Source organism: Chenopodium album, chromosome 2 (assembly GCF_948465745.1).
Source record: "Chenopodium album chromosome 2, dcCheAlbu1.1, whole genome shotgun sequence".
NCBI lineage: Eukaryota > Viridiplantae > Streptophyta > Magnoliopsida > Caryophyllales > Amaranthaceae > Chenopodium > Chenopodium album.
This window is the reverse complement of record NC_137835.1, coordinates 6412882-6433590: the sequence shown is the minus strand read 5'-3', so window position 1 is coordinate 6433590 and position 20709 is coordinate 6412882. Positions and strand designations below refer to the sequence as shown.

The 20709-nt window shown below is 33.6% G+C and overlaps 2 protein-coding genes and 1 pseudogene across 3 annotated transcripts; 2 read left to right on the top strand and 1 right to left on the bottom strand.

Annotated features, from left to right (window-relative positions):
• Window positions 1-627: 627 nt before the first annotated feature.
• On the top strand, window positions 628-9611 carry LOC145594476 (26S proteasome non-ATPase regulatory subunit 13 homolog B). Its single transcript, XM_081650786.1, has 6 exons — window positions 628-910; window positions 4337-4783; window positions 5759-5839; window positions 7508-7704; window positions 7820-7919; window positions 9071-9611. The coding sequence occupies exons 1-6, from the start codon at window positions 761-763 to the stop codon at window positions 9254-9256; spliced, it is 1161 nt and encodes a 386-aa protein (XP_081506912.1). The 5' UTR covers window positions 628-760; the 3' UTR covers window positions 9257-9611.
• Window positions 9612-10368: 757 nt separating this feature from the next.
• LOC145567429 (protein NUCLEAR FUSION DEFECTIVE 4-like) lies at window positions 10369-12216 on the top strand. Its single transcript, XM_081626697.1, has 2 exons — window positions 10369-11353; window positions 11399-12216. Exons 1-2 carry the CDS (start codon window positions 10369-10371, stop codon window positions 12214-12216), a joined length of 1803 nt encoding a protein of 600 aa, XP_081482823.1.
• A 644-nt stretch (window positions 12217-12860) lies between these two features.
• On the bottom strand, window positions 12861-18844 carry LOC145567419 (metal transporter Nramp7.2-like; annotated as a pseudogene). Its single transcript, XR_014095624.1, has 10 exons — window positions 18680-18844; window positions 17158-17236; window positions 16765-16805; window positions 15462-15540; window positions 15045-15259; window positions 14662-14843; window positions 14323-14392; window positions 13945-14226; window positions 13550-13681; window positions 12861-13343 (listed from the first exon to the last, which is right to left on the bottom strand). The product of XR_014095624.1 is annotated as a metal transporter Nramp7.2-like (transcript).
• Window positions 18845-20709: the final 1865 nt, after the last annotated feature.

Here is a 20709-nt window from a genome sequence, read left to right as displayed (position 1 = left end):
GAACAATCGATTAAAACTACGACTTAGAATGGCTAATAAACAAATTACAAACGTACGTACGTCCTACCTCTTATAAGCAATTAGTTTTAAATCTACTCTACCCCAAACTCAAAATTTTTACTCCTTTTCCAAAACTCACTTTTTAAATCACTAGTAAACCACGTCACCATAACAACACTTCATCTATCACCTCTACAAATTTAACCACGTTACTTCAAAAGCTATTATCGAACACTGACTTAAAACTACAAAAACACCAATTGTGGAGTGTAGCCTGGTGATAATAAGTCCAATTCTAAGATACTTTGTGAGTTTGTGCCTTAAATTATTAATTCCTTGAATTGGTAAACCTTTTAATTAATCCATCAAAACACACAAACTACCCAATCTACAAGCCCAACCCAAACAATCTACAAGCCCAACCCAAAAAGCCTTATCTTATTTTATGAAGCGCAAACCAAAAGCCTTAAACATTCTTTTCTTTTTGCACAAGAAACTCATGAATTTTTCATTTTTAATATTTTTCAAAAAAAGCAACATTAATGACTTATTTTTGAAAAACAAAAAAAAAAAAAAAAAAATCATTTAGGTTATAGGCCTTCAAGTTTCATACGACACCACTTTCTCTCTCCTCCCGGTGTTCGGTGGTTTCCTTATTTTCTGCGCATTTTTACTTGTTCATTCATCTTTCTCTTTCTCTCACTTACTTCCCAGAAAATTTTCACAGTGGAGAGAGAAACTAGAGAGAGAAACCTCAACTATGTCGGCGCTTCAGTACTTGGATACTCTCAGAAGCGCGCATCCTGAGCTCGCTGAATGGTACAATACTCTCGCAGATCTGTACCAGAAGAAGTTATGGCATCAGCTTACTCTTGAGCTTGAGAAGTTCGTCGCACTCGCGGTTTTTCAGGTTTGTTGATTTTCATTTTGATTGATTTTGTGATTGTTTTGTTTTTGTTGTTGATTTTGTTGGAATTGTTGCTGATTTCGATGTAATTTTGTTGCGGTTTGTTGATTTGGATTGGATTTTGCGGAATTTAGGGTTTTGTGATTTGTAGGGTTGAATTTTGTGTGGGTAGGGTTTTGAGGGATTGATCTTTGGGAGGATTTGAACTCAATTAGGGTTTTAGCTTGATTTGAGTATTTCGAGATGTGATGATAATCGAAGAATGTATTGCGAAATGGTGGAAATTGGATTTGTCGGTGTGGTTGGTCTATGGAATTAATTGTCTTACTTGTGTGTGACTGTGTGAAAGCGGGAAAGGAGATGGTTTTTGGGCAATCTAGTTACACCATTGATGTTAATCAGATTACTCGTGCCAGATTTTGTGATACGATCCTAATTGACATGAGATACTGCCTTAATTACATGGGATAGGGCATTCAAATATATTAATTCGGTTGGGTTCTGGATGCATGTGGTTAGAAGGTAGCCATATTATATTTTGTGAGCTACATTGTTTCGGAATGTTGGGTGGACTGAGCTTAGAATTATGGGACTGACCCTATTTGAAATCTAATTATGTTGCATTGCTACTGGTTTTGCTAATGTTGGGCGAAGCAAGCTGAGTAAAATAGAATTGCCCTGTTGACATGTCTCTAATGGTATTAAGTTGGGTCAGATAGAATCATAGACTCATGGAACTTGCGTATATTTCTTGGACTTGGGTTAGTGGGTACAATGATTAGCGGATATTTGATATTTTGATGTGGATACAGGTTTTAGGTATGCTTGTTTTGGAGTGTTTATTTGTCCTCTTGGTCCACTGTGGTATTGTCATTACTTTTTGCAAATGCTAAATATGTACTTTGGTTGGAACAAACACCAATTAGTAGGCCAAACTGTTGTGTTCACTATTTTGTTCTGTGGAGGATCCTTATTTTATTTGGCAGTCAAGTGTTCATATTCATTCATATTCAGCAACTTGTGTTGGTTATGGGCATGTGGGCATGTGTATAGGTGTGAAAATTGACCTTGTGTTAATTGTTGTTCTAAAATGAAATGTTCTGCATCCAGAATTCGAGTTCCCACACATTTATTTGAGGTGAAAGGATAGTCAAAGTAACATTGTAAGCCCTAGTATGTGGAGAACTAGGTCCGTATTTGTGCAGAAATTTTGGATGCAGTAGTAAAATTTATCTTATTATTAGGTCATGTCTAGTTGTTGAATCCTGTGAAGTATTCACTTGTTATTAATTGTTAGTATCTCTAAACAATATGCATGCCTATAGAAATTCGTTGTGTACAATGTTTTAGAGAGAATTATTGAGATTGGCTTCTTAATGGAATCTATTCAATTTGCTTTCCAGTGATTCTTAACTATCTAAGGTCTTCAAGAACTTATATTTGCATAAAGATTCACTTTGTGTAATAACTTATCATCAATGTAGAAATTTCCATAAAAAAACGAGGGAGATGACTATCGCTATTGATATCTTACTTCACCCCAGTCAGCAGGATTTTTATTTGTTGATATGATTACACAAATAGAAACTTCTTTTTCTTTAGATGGTCAGACGGTCACAAATATACACTTAGTCAAGCTAGTCAACCTTTTAAATGAGTAGGGCTTGTGCACAATTTTCTAGATCAAAGCGGTGTCACACATATGACTTGAGGAATAGCTGAATTCTATGCATTGGATGTGCAAGCATGTGATTTTTTTATTGGGAAGATAACGTTAGCCTATATTAAACTTACTTTATAGGGTGTGTTTGGATAAAGAAATGGGAAAGAATAGAAGGGGAGGTGCAGGGGAGGGAAGAGAAAGGGAGGGGAGGGAAGAAATATGAGTTTTCCTTCCAAATCTCTCCATTGTTGGGGAGATCAAATTCTTACAATTTAATCCTTTCATTTCTCTCCCCTCCAATTCCCTTCCTTCCACATTTGTTATCCAAATGAAAGATAATCTATCCCTCAATTTCCCTTCCCTTCCCTTCCTTTCCCTTCCCTTCCTTTCCCTCCATTTCCATCAATCCAAACAAAGTGATAGGGCCAGAATATAGAGCTTTTAGTACTCAACTTCAATGCCATCAAGATGACACAAGCTATTTAGTTAAGATGTCTATTGCTACATGGTAATCTGAACCAGTGTAGGCAGTGTTGCCTGATTCTGCAATATGGGGTGTGTGGGTGCACAATTTTCTACCTAGTACTGTTAAAGTGTTAATTGAGACGGAATTGTACCACATTCAAGTATTAATACACCTTTTTTGGTTTGTGGCTCAGAGGAGGATTAGGGAATTCGGTAACTATAGTTTGGGGACTTGTCTCTTCAGGCCAATAGATGACTAATTTCAACCATTATAATCTAAAGAAGTAGATATGATGTTCTAGTTTTTGGAACAGGAAGATTTTTTCACCAGCCTATATGATTCCGCGACACTCCTAGTTAATGGTGCATCCTGTACAGACCTTTTAGGGCACAAGATGCAAGAGTTTTGAAGTAGGTATAAGGTAGGACCTTGCGTGCAACTCACCCATGTTTGACTGGTTGATTGTCACGAAAGGGTAGCAACTAGCAACAAGTGAGGGAACTGTTGATCTGGGATTCAAGTCTTGTTCAGAGCATATTACTTCTTAAATATAAAGTACTTTTCTTGTTTTTGAAATGTTCAAAGTCACTTCTCATCCTTGTAGCATCCAATGGAAGTGTTTTGGTTTTTCAATTCATATGTATTGTAATTCAAAAGATTTTTTTTCTTCTTCTCCCTTTAAGCTATATATTAATCATTCCTTTGAATGAAATTATCATTTGTGGTGCATTTATGGTGTTACATAGAGATTGCTACCTATGCTACTTTGATATGAAAATACTCCCCTTTTGGTTCATGTAGCCGACCCAACTTATGATATTAAGGCTTTGATTGATTGAATGTTCAAATTACCATGATTTCAAAACTAGTGCTAAGTGTTGCGGATGTCATACTAATAATAACTTGTTGTGGTACAACAATGAACTGTGCAATTTAGGTTCTTAATGTTTTGGAGGTTTGGAGATGGGTACATAGATGAGAGCTTCTTGTTATGCAATATTTGATCCTGCATGGATTTTGTCCTCGTTCTTCTTATCTGGTGGAAGACATTTCTGTCAAAAAATCTGATTATAATAAACTCCCAAGGAATGAGATAGAAGTAGATTAAAAAATTATATATGCGAGAAGTTGAATACTAAGGAGGACAGTAGTGAATTATATTTTGTAGAGTCTCTGTATTCAATCTTCATTCCACAGTTCATTTTTGTATATTCTTTTCAATTATGATCCATGCTGTTTTTATTTGATCGAACATCTTTCTTGATGTTATCCTATAACGCCTTTGGTTTATTCTATGCAGGCTGGTGATGCCCTGATACAGTTATATCACAATTTCATCACAGACTTTGAGACAAAGATAAATCTCCTTAAGCTTGCTCATTTTGCTGTCATAGTATCCCGACAGTATGCGGAGAAAGAAGCAGCTATTGGTTATCTTGAAGGAGTGATTGAAAAGCTTCATGCTACCCGGGAATCTCGTATAGAGGAGCCTGTCCTCTATATAAAGATGCAGATGGCTTTGTTTAAGCTTGAGCAAGGGGAACAAAAAGAATGCAAGAAGATATTGGAAGATGGAAAAACCACACTTGACAGTATGACTGATATTGATCCATCAGTTTATGCTAGTTTTTATTGGGTATCATCTCAGTACCATAAAGCACGCCAGGAGTTTGCCGAGTTCTACAAGAATGCTCTCCTTTACCTTGCTTACACATCAGTGGAGTCTCTATCTGAATCATTCAAGCTGGTAACTTTTCTTTTTTGTTTAATTTGCATCTTTTCAGGTGTTTTTTTTTGTCAAATCCTTCGTTGCTTCAGTATTATATTTCTAGACTGTGTTTTGACTAATAAACTTGATCAGTTTTTTGGAAAAATTGATAGTTGGGTCCTAATTTTCGATCTTTCAAGAATCTCTATCCAATCTATGATTATTGTATCAAGATCTGAATCCATACTCAGCAGTGTCATAATTTCCAATCTCTATATGCAAGTCCTACTGTTCTAGTATGTAGGATTGTCTTGTCAGAGCTATTGGTGACATAGCTTTTTTACAAAGACGTAGCTGTGTTGGTTGAGCCGGATAGTCAGCAAGGAATGTATTGGGTTACTTGCTTCTAGATAAATGCAAGTTGTGAAAGTGGAGTGAACTAGGCCAACCTGACATTGTGGACTTAGGTCTAGTTTGTTTAATATCATTTGACTGTTGTGTTTCTAAGCATAACTAATTTATTGCCCTCTCCCAAAATGCTTTATTTAGGTGAACACTTGGGTTTGAATGAAATCACAAGCTTATGTTAAGCTTTTGAAACCTTCTTAGTTGGAGTTGTGGCCAATGGACTCAATGCTGTATGCTGGGAGAGTGGGAGTTACTTGATTAAAGGTGCAATGTAGCATTGAAGTTGACAAAGTTTTTTTGATGGTTGATTATGGGTCATACATTGGTACTTAAACGTAGCATTGTTGCTGCTAAGGTGAGTTGGGGAAGTATTATACTATGGTTGAGCTTTGAACTACATGCCAATACATGTATGGGTGTTTTGATGAGAATGGGAAGATAGGTTTGACAGGAATGTGTTGGCAGTACTTTATGAAAAATTTACCATTTACACCTACTTATCATATTTTGACATCATTTTCGAATATGTCCTTTTTTGGTGAACTTATTTATTCATTCTTTTCACTTATCTGTTTAATTATTTATTTATTTTCCATATATCTTTAGGACTTGGCTTTTGATCTTTCATTGTCTGCACTGTTGGGAGAGAATATCTACAACTTTGGGGAGCTCCTTGCCCATCCAATTGTAAGTCTCCTTTACCTAGAATTTTTATTTTATTTTTATATGCTGGTTTTTCTGTGTTGTTTTTTTTGATGGACCTATGATTATTGCTGTCTTACATGAGCTCATACTTGCAACTTATTGACTGATGGTTCTTTTCTAAGAATTCTAACGCTGGTGTGTTTGTTTGGTTCCTGCGCTCGTGTATAAATGAAAAACCTATTATTTTTGCAATGAAGACCGGCAATTTTATTGATCATGGTTTATACTTTATCTCAAAATACAAATCACCCTCTTAAAAACTGTTTTAATCATAGAAAGCTTCAACAAGGATGACATGCGGTGAGTTAAGATTCTAGGATCACATTTATCTTCAAGATGACTAAGATTGAAACAATTACCATTCCATTTTATCATTCTGTGCCAATGTTATATATTTGTTACAGTGAAGGAAAGTTTGGGTATTAAATATTTTTTTTGTTGGCATTTTAGTGTGGACTGTGATGATAATTGATCTGCCTGTCTTATCAAGTCTATGATGTATGTGTAGCCGGTTTTACAAATCTTTTTTATTTTTTTATCAACTCTATGTACATCTTTTTTTTTTCTCTATATATATGTGAAGGGTTTTTTTTTTTTTTTTTTATTTTTTTATTTATTTTTAATATTTATTTATTTATGTTTATAATGTTGCACCTTATCTATATTTTCCTGCCAAAAAGAGTTTATCCCCGTGTTTTTTCTTCATTTGTGGACACAGAATTATATGGAGTAAGCTGTAGGTCATTCACTGTATTAAAACTTTCTTGTATGCATGGAAGTATAGGTCATTTCTCTTTATGTTGTCTGGTGGTGCTTAAGGTGAAACAATATCTCTATGATCATGTTTTAGTTACTGTCATTTGGTGATATATATGTAAATATAGCTGTCTTTGCACTTCACTGGCAAACAAATTATTATCATTTAGGTTGCATGTTGTCAGGGATTCAATGACTGATAGGAGAACACCCCCCCCCCCCCCCTCTTCTCTTTTTTTTTTTTAAAAAAAAATGTCATATGAAAGTTATAGTTAGAGCTTATTTTTAAATTGCTTTGTCTAATATCATGTATTTTGATGATATCTTTAATCAAAGAGAAAAAATGTGCCTTATTTTGGCGAGGCATGTTTCTTCACTATTGTCTCCTATCTTATGCTTAAGGTTCTATGGCTCCTTTTGCCTGACTTCACCTCATGTCTTTAATGATATACTTCCTCCGTTTCTTTTTAGTTGTCACATTTTTTTAGTCACGTTTGCCAATGCACAGATTCAACCGTTAATATCTTTTAATACCGTCATCGATTTCCAAAAATTATAAAAAGTTGATATTTTAAAAATATACATTGTGACGAATCTAACAAGACCTCACATGACTATATTTTTCATTATGGATAAATCACAAAACACGGTCAAAGGGAAGTGTGTGAATAGTGCTAAAGTCAAAACGTGTCAACTAAAAAAAAACGGAGGTAGTAGTTGTTTTAATGTTGCTATGCATCAGATATGGATATCTCTATCTCGTTCACTTTATATGCTGCTTGTTGCTTGCAGAGTTTCATTGGAATGTTTCCCGTCAATAATTCTATATTTCTATGTATGATCATTGAGTTGATATATTTATGTCTGATGTTATTATTCTGTTCTTTCCCTCAGTTAAAGTCTCTTCTTGGGACAAAGGTCGAGTGGCTCTACTATATTCTGCAAGCATTTAACACTGGCGACCTGATTCGGTATCAAGAATTATGCAATGTGCACAAAGATGCTTTGAATGCACAACCAGCTTTGGTTGCTAATGAAAGGAAACTTTTGGAGAAGATTAATATTCTCTGCTTGATGGAAATCATCTTCAAGTATGTCATAGTAATTGATAAAATTTTAGTGATGATCTATATTAGTGTATTTGAAGTGGTCTTGTTGATTTCACAGTCTGAGCTTGGCAATTTGATTTATTTAATTACTTTGCAGCCGACCAGCAGAAGATAGGACTATTCCCTTGAAGGTCATTGCAGAGCGCACTAGGTTGTCTATTGAAGATGTTGAGTATCTGCTCATGAAGAGCCTCTCTGTAAGTTTTGTTTTAACTTTTTAACATTTTATAATTGTCTTCACTGGTCTCAATTGATGGAGACCTTTGTGGTTATATCTATGTTCATCTTGATATGTGAAATCCTGTGCTGTCATAATTGTGTGTTTGTGATTGTTATTCCTATAGCTTGCTATTGAGAACCGAGAAGTGATTATAACTAACTCAGCTTGTAAGTGAAGTTATTGCCTATCACTTGGATTAGATGTGAAATAGTCCACCATAAGTTATTAGTGAGAATGTATCATCTCCGCAAGAATCATATATATCATTTACTACAACAATAAGTCAATAAGTTCCGATATGTTAATTTTGGGGTCACTAAATTAGGTTTATTTTACAATAAGCTCAGACAAGTTAAAATAAAGTAAAGATCAAGTAGAGAGATCACACCCTTTATTTGCTACTACTCCACCTTGAAAAAAATATGTGTGGAGTGCCTAACTTTAGGGTAGAGGAAAATCTTTTTGCATAGGATGTTTTAACTTTGTGGGACATAACAAAATGAAAGATGTTAACTTCTTCCAAGGGAAGTGAACTGTCTTTGTACTTTTGTTGTCTGGATCTTATCGAATCATACTACATACGAAGTATATTATTTGCAGAACTATAGCTTTAAAGTAAAATTGTAAGTCCCATGTATGTTTTATGAAATGAGCTGGATTATGCTTTTAGAAAAGGATTTGTGGATCTCCTATAATTTTCTGCAGGTATTAATTTACTTTAATAAAACTCTGGGGCAATCTCTTAAATTCAGTCGACATCCTACCCCAGAAGTCAATTGTCACATAAAAAAAGGTGAGGTAAAACTTGAATAAGTCCTCAATATCAAGGGTAATTATTTACTTTGGGGAGGGGCTGGGCTTGTGTTGCTGTTCTTTTTCTGTCAACTGCTGCCTCTAGAGACAATAAGCTTGTCTTCTGGAGAAGTTCACCTCTTACAATGTTTGGCCAAAGGTTTCCAGTAGATTATTCTAGTTAGACTCTACTAAATTGCCTACTTGGTGCATTTATTTGCTGTTATTCCATCAGTGTAGTAGAAACTGAAACTCTGCCAGTTCTAGTAGATTGTCAATATAAGATAGCTAATTCTTTTGCCCTTCACTGTGAACTCCGAATGACTTTGGATACAGGTTCATCTTATTGAGGGAATCATTGATCAAGTTGAGGGGACAGTTCATGTATCCTGGGTGCAACCGAGAGTTTTAGGGATTCCACAAATCACGTCCTTGCGTGACCGGCTGGATAGTTGGTTGGGCAAAGTACACACTGCCTTATTATCCGTTGAGGCTGAAACACCAGATCTAGTTGCTTCATAATTTGTAGGTTCTCATATTTGTCTCATGTAACGGATACTTAGTGCGCGGACAAAAGGGAAAGGATGCCTATTATCAGAGAGTGACAGGTTATCCGGGCTTTAACTTTTGTATGCATCTTTTCAAGTATTTTGTTCGTTGGTCTTAGATTCATTTTTCCTGGAGCAAATCTTTCCCCTTGTACTTCCTCTATTTGAGGTGTTTGATCTGCTTAATGAGACTAAGAGAGGGGGGCTGAATCATTTCAAGCACATCTCAAGTGTGCTTTCATAGTGTTTAAATATTAGTATGTACTTCAGGTTCTCAACTTCTATTGAACAACTGTCATTCTCATTTGAGGGGATGACTTTTCTGCTCATTGCTACAGTATAATCTCATCCTCTGTGCTTGTGTTTAGCCATTAACAATATATTATCTTAGTTTGCTTTATTAGCTAAGTTAGTTTATCTATGTGATTAACACATTTTAATAACTATTATATCGCTTCAATTTGGTAGCTCTTATATAGCAATTAAAAGATTAAATCAGTAACAAAAGCTTACACTTTTCATCATTGGAGGAAATTGGCTGCTTGAAATGAACTCTTATTGCCTTTGGTTATACTTCAGAAAACACAATTTACCTCTGTTGTTTACCGTCGCAAGATTACTTGTGGCATTTTACTTTATTCGCAGAGTAAATACAATGAACCGTTCGAGTCGCGTTTCAACCAGAGATTAGGTTGCTATCTTCCTCATCAAACCACTAGGAAGGCCACACGCATGATAAAGATCACTTAGATGTCTTATCCGTCTTAGGGAAGCATGATAAAGATCACTTAGATGTCTTATCCGTCTTAGGGAAGCATGATAAAGATGATATCAAAGATATACCTTCATATTATCCATTATATTTACCTAATTGGCTATTGCAAATCTTATCCTGTAATCTTCTCTTTATGTGAATATTAGACCTGGCTGTTCACACAATAACTTTTGGTAATGAAAATTATTTCTGTCCTAATTTGCTCTTGCATATCTTCAGATAATCACACTTGTAATATATATTGTAAATGCTTGTACTTGAAACATTACACCACTACTTATTTCTCTCAAAACAAACACACACAAGTAAAAATGGCCATTGACAGTAGTCGTTTTGAGGGCGGTTGTACAAAGGCTAGAAGCTTCACAGTACAGCTCCTCGCAGGGCGGTTTTTCATGGCATTTACAACCATCATAATCCTCTCCTTCATTGGCACCTCCTATATATTTGGTCTATACTCGGGTGAAATTAAAACTACACTTGGGTATGATCAAGCCACCCTTAATCTCCTTAGTTTCTTCAAAGACCTTGGTGCTAATGTTAGTGTCCATGCCGGTCTCATCATGGAGGTAGCCCCACCATGGGTGATCCTCTCACTTGGTGCCATTGTTAACTTTTTTGGCTACTTCATGATCTGGCTCTCGGTCACTCACAAGATCTTTCGCCCTCCAGTTTGGCTAATGTGTTTATACATCACTATTGGGGCTAACTCCTTAGGGTTTGCCAACACCGGCGCTATAGTACCCTGTATCAAGAACTTCCCTGAGAATCGAGGCGTTGTGATTGGGATTTTGAAGTCATATATTGGTTTAGGTGGGGCTGTTATGGCTCAATTATATCATGCGCTTTATGGCAATGATACCACAGCTGATGGGGTGATCTTACTCATCGCTTGGCTACCCGCACTAATTTTATTGCTCTTTGCATTTAGTGTTCGAGTCCTTAAGTTTGCTGGTCATAGACAAATCAAAAGAGAGAAGAAATTTTTTAATGGCATCCTTTACATCTCTCTAGTCCTCGCGGGGTTCATCATGGTTATGATCATAGTGCAAAAACAAGTCGAGTTCAGCAAAACGGGTTATGGTATGAGTTGTGTTGTCATCATGCTTCTCCTCATACTCCCTATCTCTCTAGTCTTCAGAGAAGAGCTATATAATTCTTCGAAAGCTATGCTTGAAATGAACAATAATACTCGAGCTCCATCCAATACCCTATCCGAGGTGAATGTCATGCCTGGTAACGATAATTCTCCATCAATAAATCAATCTACTAATAATAATAATAACACTACTACTAGTAGTAATATTAGTAGTACTAATAATCAAGGAAGTAGCAATGTAGAACATACAGAAGTGTCATGTTTCCAAGATGTGTTCCATCCTCCGGCTCTAGGGGAAGACCACACCATCTTACAGGCGACGTTTAGTATCGACATGATGATATTGTTCCTTGCTACAATGTGTGGCATAGGAGGGAACCTAACCACAATAGACAATTTAGGCCAAATCGGAACATCATTAGGGTACCCTAAAAAGAACCTTAGCACCTTTGTGTCCTTAATTGGTATATGGCAATATTTAGGGCGTGTGTTAGGAGGACTCATATCGGAGTACTTGTTAAAATACAAATGGCCTAGGCCTGCTTGTCTCACCGCCGTTCTCTTTACCTCGTGCATTGCTCACCTTCTCATAGCCTTCAACGCGCCATATGGCCTCTATATAGCATCGATTGTCATGGCATTTTGCTTTGGTGCTGAGGTGACCTACCTCTACTCTATCATATCCGAGCTCTTTGGGCTCAAGCACTATGCTACGTTGTACAATTACGGCTCATTGGCTGGTCCCCTAGGCTCGTACATATTTAGTGTGAGAGTCGCGGGGCATTTGTATGACAAGGAGGGATTGAGACAACTCAAGGCGTTAGAGCCAACAAGGAAGCTTGGGGAGGAGTTGAAGTGTAATGGAGTCAAGTGCTACCAGTTGGCCTACATTATAATCGCGGCTGCTACGTTCTTCACTGCCCTTGTGTCTTTGATTCTTGTTGCTAGAACAAGGAAGTTTTACAAGGGGGATATTTACAAAAGGTTCCAAGAAGATGATGAGAATAATGTGACATTAAGAAGAGTGGGTTCGGCTAAGAAGGAAGAAGAGATCAATTAATTTGTTTTACTTGATTTTTCTTTTTTTTTATATTTGCTATAATATATTTTGTATATTCGTGTATCAAGTGGATTAATAGTATAGTAATTGAACGGTCCTTGATTTGATTTTGGGCGTTGAGTTCTACCGCTACTTTTAAATTTTAACCAACTAAACTAGTTAGTATATATATCGATCTATAGAGATTATTTAATTTGAGGTAGTGTCTATTAAAGATAAAACCCATTTGCTTGAAGTTCATTTGTAGAATATAGTAATAATTTGCACAAAAGACCCATGAGAACTTCTCAAACATTGATGATAAGTATTATTATATCAGATACAAAAAGTTTCAACTTTTGTAGGTCACCAAGAAACCTACTCTTAAGTAATAATACAAGTATAAGACATGCAATATTTCATTTGTTTTCGAGGGTTCAATTGTATTAGAACAAATGATAGCATGCTTATCAATCATACGCGGGAATTAGAGCGAGGACATAGCTTGGGGATAATTAGGCTCGAACCCATAACCTCCATCACGTCAAGGTACGCCTAGCACTTCTCAAAGATCTTACCACTAAAATTAGCACGTCAAGAAATTTGCTACATACATTTGCGTTACGTTACACAATTTGAACATAGACATTTTCAAAGCCATATATAGGTTGCATACTATGGTAGCGAGACATTAGCTAGATCGTCTTCTTTCTGAACAACATTTGTACTGTCGATGAAAGTTTCGACCCTATCTTTTCTAACCATGAGGTAGATGACCGATAAGATATAGATAGCAATCAATGGAAACACGACGATTCCCATGAATACGTTCCCTACTTTAGGTAAGTTATTGTGTAGCAACCACCCAAGGAAGGCCGTGATCAAGTAATAGATGTTGATGCCAATTATTCCGAGTCCCAAAATCCATGAGATGATGATAATCTGCCCAAGTTAAACTTCTATTAGTCACTCTAAATCGATTTTATGATGAAATACTACGTGTTTTAGATGAAGGGTGTCGAGTTAGTGTACTTGAATTGAAGTTAACTTACAACATTGGAGTTCTTGTGAGGTCCCATCTTGGTAGAACTACTGCTAAACTTGAGGAGTGGAATCAAAGCAAATGGAAGCTCAAATGATAATATCATCTACAAAAATATATTCATTGTATTAGTTGCCATAATATGTACATCCGCGTGTTATATAGAGAAATGATATGAATTGTGATAAGAGTATATAAACAATTAATAGGCTTCAACCATCAGTTTAAGCTTTTGGTTGAATCAGTCCTCTAACAAATTCAATCAACTGTATTGTATTGTGTACATCTAGCAAGATCGAAAAAATCACTCACCGAGGCAATAATAATGAGCTTTCCAGCTCCTGCTGATCCTCCGATGATAGAAACTATTAGGCTTGGTGTAATAGCCACCAATCGAGTAACTAAATTCCTTAACCATGATTTCATTTTAAGGTCCAAAAATCCCTGTACACAAAATATATGTAGCGTCAAAATTGTTATATAATAGTATCATCTATTATTTGTTCCTTAATAACACAATCCATTAAATTCCTTGCACTTGTTGTTATTATTATTATGAAATTGAGCAAATAGATGTTGGTACTTGGTAGGTCAATTGAAAACATTTTCTTTGTTATCGTATTAATAAAGTTGTGTACATTTGATCCCCTTGATTGGTCCGCGCAAAATGTTATTTTACAATATTATCACATAATAAGATGTTATACCTGCATAATATATTGGCCAGCATAAGTCCCAGTGATGGTAGAGCTTTGTCCCGAAGCAAAGAGAGCAATGCCATAGAAAATCGCGGCAGTTTTTTTGCCTAAGACATTTTGAAGAAGGATTGAAGCATTGTTAAGGGTTAAGCCACTGCATTGTTGTGCCTCTAGTTGTGTGAGATTGTTGCTTGAACAAACTGTGCCGGATACTGATATAATAGCTACATTGATCCAAAACGCGATAAATAAAGCAAAACCACTCTCTAATAAGAAGTATCTACATGCTTGCTGCAAAATAATAAGTACAACATATTAGCAAACTTAATCGTAATAATAATCTTATATTAGAGATTAGATCAATAGCTTGTTGTATTTGTTACATACGTTAATGCCTTTCGTAGACATGGTTACTTTTCTTGATAACACAAGTGCTGAATGTAGAAACAAGTTGTGCCTGTCAAGAGTCAAGTTTTGGATAATCGTTAACATCACTAATTTTACCAAGCACGGATTAAACCGTTAAAAAATACATATAGTTGATAAAACAAAAAACCTATTCTTGGGCATTAACGAGGCCCAAGAAAAAGTTTTATACTATAAGTGCAGTTTTTTTTTTTTTTTTTTTTTTTTTTTTTTTTTTTTTTTTTAATGCGCAATAGTTATTTTCTCATGAATCAAGTGAGAGCTTAATGACAGAGTTTGTAAAATTGTATGAAAACTTACGGCATAACAAGTGCACCTAGCAGCGCGATGGAATCAGCAGTGGCGTCCTGGCCTTGAAGCTTAGGAATAAACATGCCCTCAACCACATCTTTCACTGGCGGCTTCACATAACCCATCTCTCCAAAGAAACAAGCTCCCATTATAAGCACTAATATTGCTATCAACAATTCCAACTTCCTTATCTATAACACCACCAAAAGAAACAGAAAAAGAACCACAACATAAGACTTTTTTTTCCATGATTTTTGTTAATGTACATACGCCCACACATGTATAAATAAAAAAAGCTGTCACATTGTCTCAACCTTTTATGTTCGTTCATTAATCATAAACCAGTTATATATATATATTCCGAACTAGCTAAATGATAGATGTTGGATTACCCCATATTTTTGAAGTCCAAGGAGTAGGAGAGTGCTTAAACCAGTGAGAAGAACACCAGCCCAAACAGGAATATGAAAGAGGATGTTCAATGCGAAGGCGGTGCCAATGACTTCCGGTATATCTGCTGCGATTACTGCTACTTCTGCTAGCATCCATAAGCAATACTTCACTACTACAGGGTACTCTGCTTTGCAATGCTCAGCCAAGTGTTTACCTTGAAAAAAAAAAGGTATCATTTATTGTGACATATACTTATATACAAAGTATATTAATGTTTGATAAGCTATAATATCGGGGTAATTTTTTAGGTAGAAGCGGTACAACCAGTTGTACCTTATGCCAAGTGTACCCGACTATTTCATTCTTTGTTCATGTGCTTGTATTTATAGTTTTACGATTAAGAATTTGGGGCTTACCAGTGGTCACACCAAGATTTGCTGCTAGAGATTGGATAATCAAAGCAAAAATCAATCCAATAAGAATCACCCATAGAAGCTGAAAAATTAGACCATCATATTAGTACTATTCTTCCTTTCAAGCTGTCCCGTTATACATACAAGCTAAAATAAAAAAAAAATTAGTGCTATTAACAAGCACTTCGTACATAGTTGGCCTTAAGTGAGACATGTAACAAGTCACCCACGACTTATCTCTTATATATATGTACAAATATAATACAAAGTACTTTATATATATATATATATATATATATATATATATATATATATATATATATATATATATATAATTGAGATCATGTGAGAACCAAGGTGAATAATAGAAACTAAGAACCAATCTCAGCCATTGATCGCACTCAATCTGATGGCTCATGTTTCACCCGCATTCATTAATGGCATTTTCGTAATTATGCGTTTTTTGCAACTTTTTTTCCAGTTTTTAAACTTTTAAGGCAATTTCATGTACTTTATGACTGATTTCATTTACTTTTACTAACTTTTTATTTACTTTTTAGAAATGAAACTGGGAATCAGTTTGTAACATTCAAATATTACAAAAATGCCATTAATGACACGAGAAGCATGTAAGCCGTCGGATTAACATGATCTAAGGGCCTAGATTAGTTCCTAGTTCTTATTTTAGCTTTGGTTCTCATTATAACTTGGTTCTCTCTCTCTATCTATTACATATTACTAAAGGAGAACCTAAAATGACACTTGGCAGCATTGTATTGAGTATTTTCCCTCCAAAAATATTTACTTCCTAATGAAGGATCATTGTATCTAAATAATGAGATTTGCTTGACATAAAATCTAAACTAAACTTTCTAAAATATTAGATTATTAATTATAATGATTGTATGTGGTTATTTTTATTAATATACTCACTTTCTAATAAGGTGTCAAGTCCTTATTTTTATGTCGTTTTATAATTTTGTTGTATTAAATTCCTCCGTATTAAACAATTGTGCATCTATTGCACGGGATTAATGTTGTATTTTACTATATAATCTAGCATCATCCGTGCATTGCACGGGAATTAAACTAGTATATATATATATATATATATTTGTTCATTTTTTTATTAATTTTATTTTTATACAGGTGTTAATACATAATGTAATATTACTCCGTATCAATCAAAAAAGTCTTAACCCTATATGTGGAGTCAATCAAAAGTGATTATTTCTTATAATCATAAGGTAATAGTATCAGCTGTCAAAAAATAAATGTAATTATAGCAAAAAATAAGAGTAGTTACCGAGAATCGATGATTAGCTCCTGCTTGCAAGTCGGTTTCCACTACATAGCATCATATCAAATGAAAATATGTAAGAAGACAAATTCAACTACATATAATAACTACTAATAAGTATTATATATACTTCATCCTACGTATGTGTTTGTTTATAATAATTATTTGGTTTATTGCTTTAATTTGACATATCTACTACTTACAACTTACTTGATTATTGTATGTGTCATATTCAATATTACATAGTTTGTAGATAATCAAAAGAAACATGTAAGAAAATCTTAACAATTCTATCGTAGTTATCTGCTACGGCCGACTATCTTTGACTACGTTTGACTATATCAACAAATTAAATCTTAACCGTTGATTTGTAAGTAATTAAGGGAAAGAGAAACTTACAATTGCCAGGATCAAGATAAGCCAAGGAGACCAGGAAGCCAGGACCAACAAATGATAAGAACTTTTTCCACCCAGGTTCCTATAACAATTTATCAACTAATTAATTAGCTTATTTTATTTAGTTTATTTGCATACAAAGAACTAAGTACTATTTTATTCAAGAGAAAATTGAATTTAATAAATATATATATAAATAAGTTTATATATATAGTTAATAAAAAAATTAGTGGTTAGACTTCTGAAAATTAAAACTCAAAGCTTACGCCATTATCTAAATGTGGTTCGATCAACATAACTTGAAGATCACTTTGTGGCTTTGAAGAGATTTTAAGAGATGTCAAACATTTATTGATATAGTTGATACCTTGATTATTGTTATTATGGTGTCAAAAAAGAAAAAAATTATTTTGATTATTATGATGTTGTATGTTATCATTTTGCTAATCATGTATGATACCAAAATAACCAAGATATCAAGAGATATGATATCTCTTCATATCTCTAATTTTTGACACCTCGTGTGAACACATTTAATTTTGAGGTTTCTTTATTTTAATTTCATATAAATTGTACATGGATATCAACTAATGAAATTTTGACTTTAACACATACCCTTTTTATGGTTAAACCAAATAAATAAAAAGGGAGTAATAGCTAAATGATTCATTTCCCCCCTCTTATTTGTTTCCTTTCCACTCCGTTTCCATTTTCCGAACCAAAACCCTTGTAAGTTTCTACATCACTTGTAACTAATGACATCTCTATATTAGATGGATGTAATGCCTCTCTAAATTATATGAATTTACTAGGATTACCACTATGTTTTAATACGATGTTCCAATGTGTTGGACCTTTCAATAAGTGTACATAAATAGTACGTTTTGAGAGAGCACAAGTTATATAAAGAACCCCATACAAGGGTTTTGATCACAACTTAATATACGAACTAAACTTTAGCAAACGTAGTAATGTACTATGACATCTTTGATACGTGATGGATCAAATAAGGCCTTATTTTGAGCACAAATTTTTAAAAAAAATCGGCTATATAATAATTATTGTACATCCATTATAAAGATCTCTTAAAGTGATCAAAAGTTACCCCTGAAATGAATAAAAGTTACCTAAAAATATTCTACACTTTATTAGTAAAGATTCACATTTTAAATGACTAAAATTCAGTTATTAATGATCGAAAGTAATTTTATTCCCTTATAAAACTTTTCTTCTTCTAATTATAAAAAGAATCATATCATGTTCAAAATTACTAAATAATGCAAAAAGTTACCATAAATTGACTTAAAGTTACCATTATACTGCTCGATGTACACTAATATTAGTGTAAATACACTAATATTTTAGTGTAAACCAGATGTATACTCCGTAATAATGAAAACTAGATTTAAAAAAAAAAAAAAAAAAAAAAAAAAAAAAAAAAAAAAAAAAACTTCGACATAATAATGATGAAATTAGAGAAAAAAAAAAATCTTTAGAACGAAAATAAAATAAAATAGATTATGACCTTATTAGTTGGAGCTTCATCAAAGTGTTTGCTAGGAGAGAGCGAAGGCGGACCATTATCAATAACTAAATCAACATTATTATTAGGAGATGTTGCAATGGCAGCTATTCGATTGCTACCACCTAAAACTCCAGACTTTCTTCCTTCTTTCTCAAGAGTTGCCATTTATTTATATATATTTTTTTTTGTATTTTTCTTTTGATGTTTTATACTTATATTTAAGGCTGAAGAATGGAGCTTTATATATACGGTAAATCAGTAAATAACACCTTCACCGTTCATAAACTATATATTAGTGTGTTAGTTGTATTAATTAGCAAATTATTGCTGATAAGCTCTTATAAAAAAAATGTTATTTTGTTTGTCATTTGTGCTTTGATAAGCTAGCTGACGTATAGTAGGAAGGAGGCATGATTCCACACTATGTAGTCCACCTAAAAATATCAATGTTTATGTATTTTCTTGTCTTTTTTTCAAGTGTCACATTATAAGATTTTCTACCTATCTAATTAATATTATTAGTAATAGTTTTATACTTTATCTAAATAGAAGTTTACATAATCTGTGAGTTTTATCTAAAGGTGAAATATATGCATTTTTTCAATCATCATTTCACATAGGAGGGGAGCTAGTTTTAAAGCTTTGATCTATCCATGAAAAATCACATGTAATTAACTAAAGAAGAGAAATCAGAAATGTGTTAAGGGCCTGTTTGGTATCATTTTTGGTTTTTAGTTTCCTGTTTTTTTGAAAACTAAAAACCAAAAATAGGAAACAAGAAAAAAGTGTTTCCACTTATTTGTTGTCATTTTTCAAAATTATTATGATTTTAATAAGTTTAAATAATTTTTTATTCATTATGTGACATATATCATATATTTTTATACAACAAAAAACAAAAAAAAAACAGAAAACCACAGCAATGTTAAACGAACCCTAATTATTAAGTATATATATATATATATATGATTACGAAGACTAATAGAGATTTTAATTTCCTATTGGTCATAAATTTTAACGCAAACTTTTGTTTAGATTATACATACCGTTAGACTTGTGAAAAGACTCTCTTTACTTCAATCTAACGGGTGCAATGCAACCCAAATCCATATTTATATTATTACTTGTTTACTCCTTGACTTTTTTTTTATTTTTTTTTTTGACAAAATACTCCTTGACTTTTTGAATGATATTTATCAATTTGTGAATTTGATGGAAAAATCTACATATTATTATTATTATTATTATTATTATTATTAACAAAAACCTACAAAGTCAATTTTATAAGAAACTAGATGAAGCTCGTGCGATGCACGATTTGTTTGAATTTTTTAAAATATATATATTTTTTTTATTATTTATGTGCTAAAATTTGTTACATATTTAGATAAAATTCATAAAATCAAAAGATAATATATAATATTTAATTAATTTAAACTTAAAAATCTCATTCGCCAATTTTGCTTACATGGCATTTAAATTATTTAATTCTAAAAGAAATTAATAATCTCTTATTTAATTGGCTACTACTAAGATTTATAATCGTACATGGCGCGCTGAGAAAATTAGATCCTACGTGGCTCTCTAAAAACTCGGGAAAAAACTCCCCTTTATATATATATAACAGGTCTATTAATTCACTAGTTTTGTGCCCGTGCAATGCCCGGGTTGTTTATTGAATTTTAAGATAAATTTTTAATCTATATGTCAAATTTTAAAACATATCATTGATACAAAATTAGTTAGGAATTGATGTGTTTTTGTGATGATTTAAACATATAGTAGGCAGGTAATGACTAATAATAATAACATTGGTGAAAAACATTTCTTGACCCGTAACCTGAAATAAAGACCCTGTCCGAAATGACTCGTGGCCTGACCCGATTGACAGGTCTACACACAGTAATAAAATTATATTAGATTGTAAAGTATGTTGTTTTAATAGATTAGAATATATTATAAATATGGATGTGGTGCACTTTGAGCTAATTTCTTTGCTCCAAAAAAAAAAAATACTATGATACAAAAAA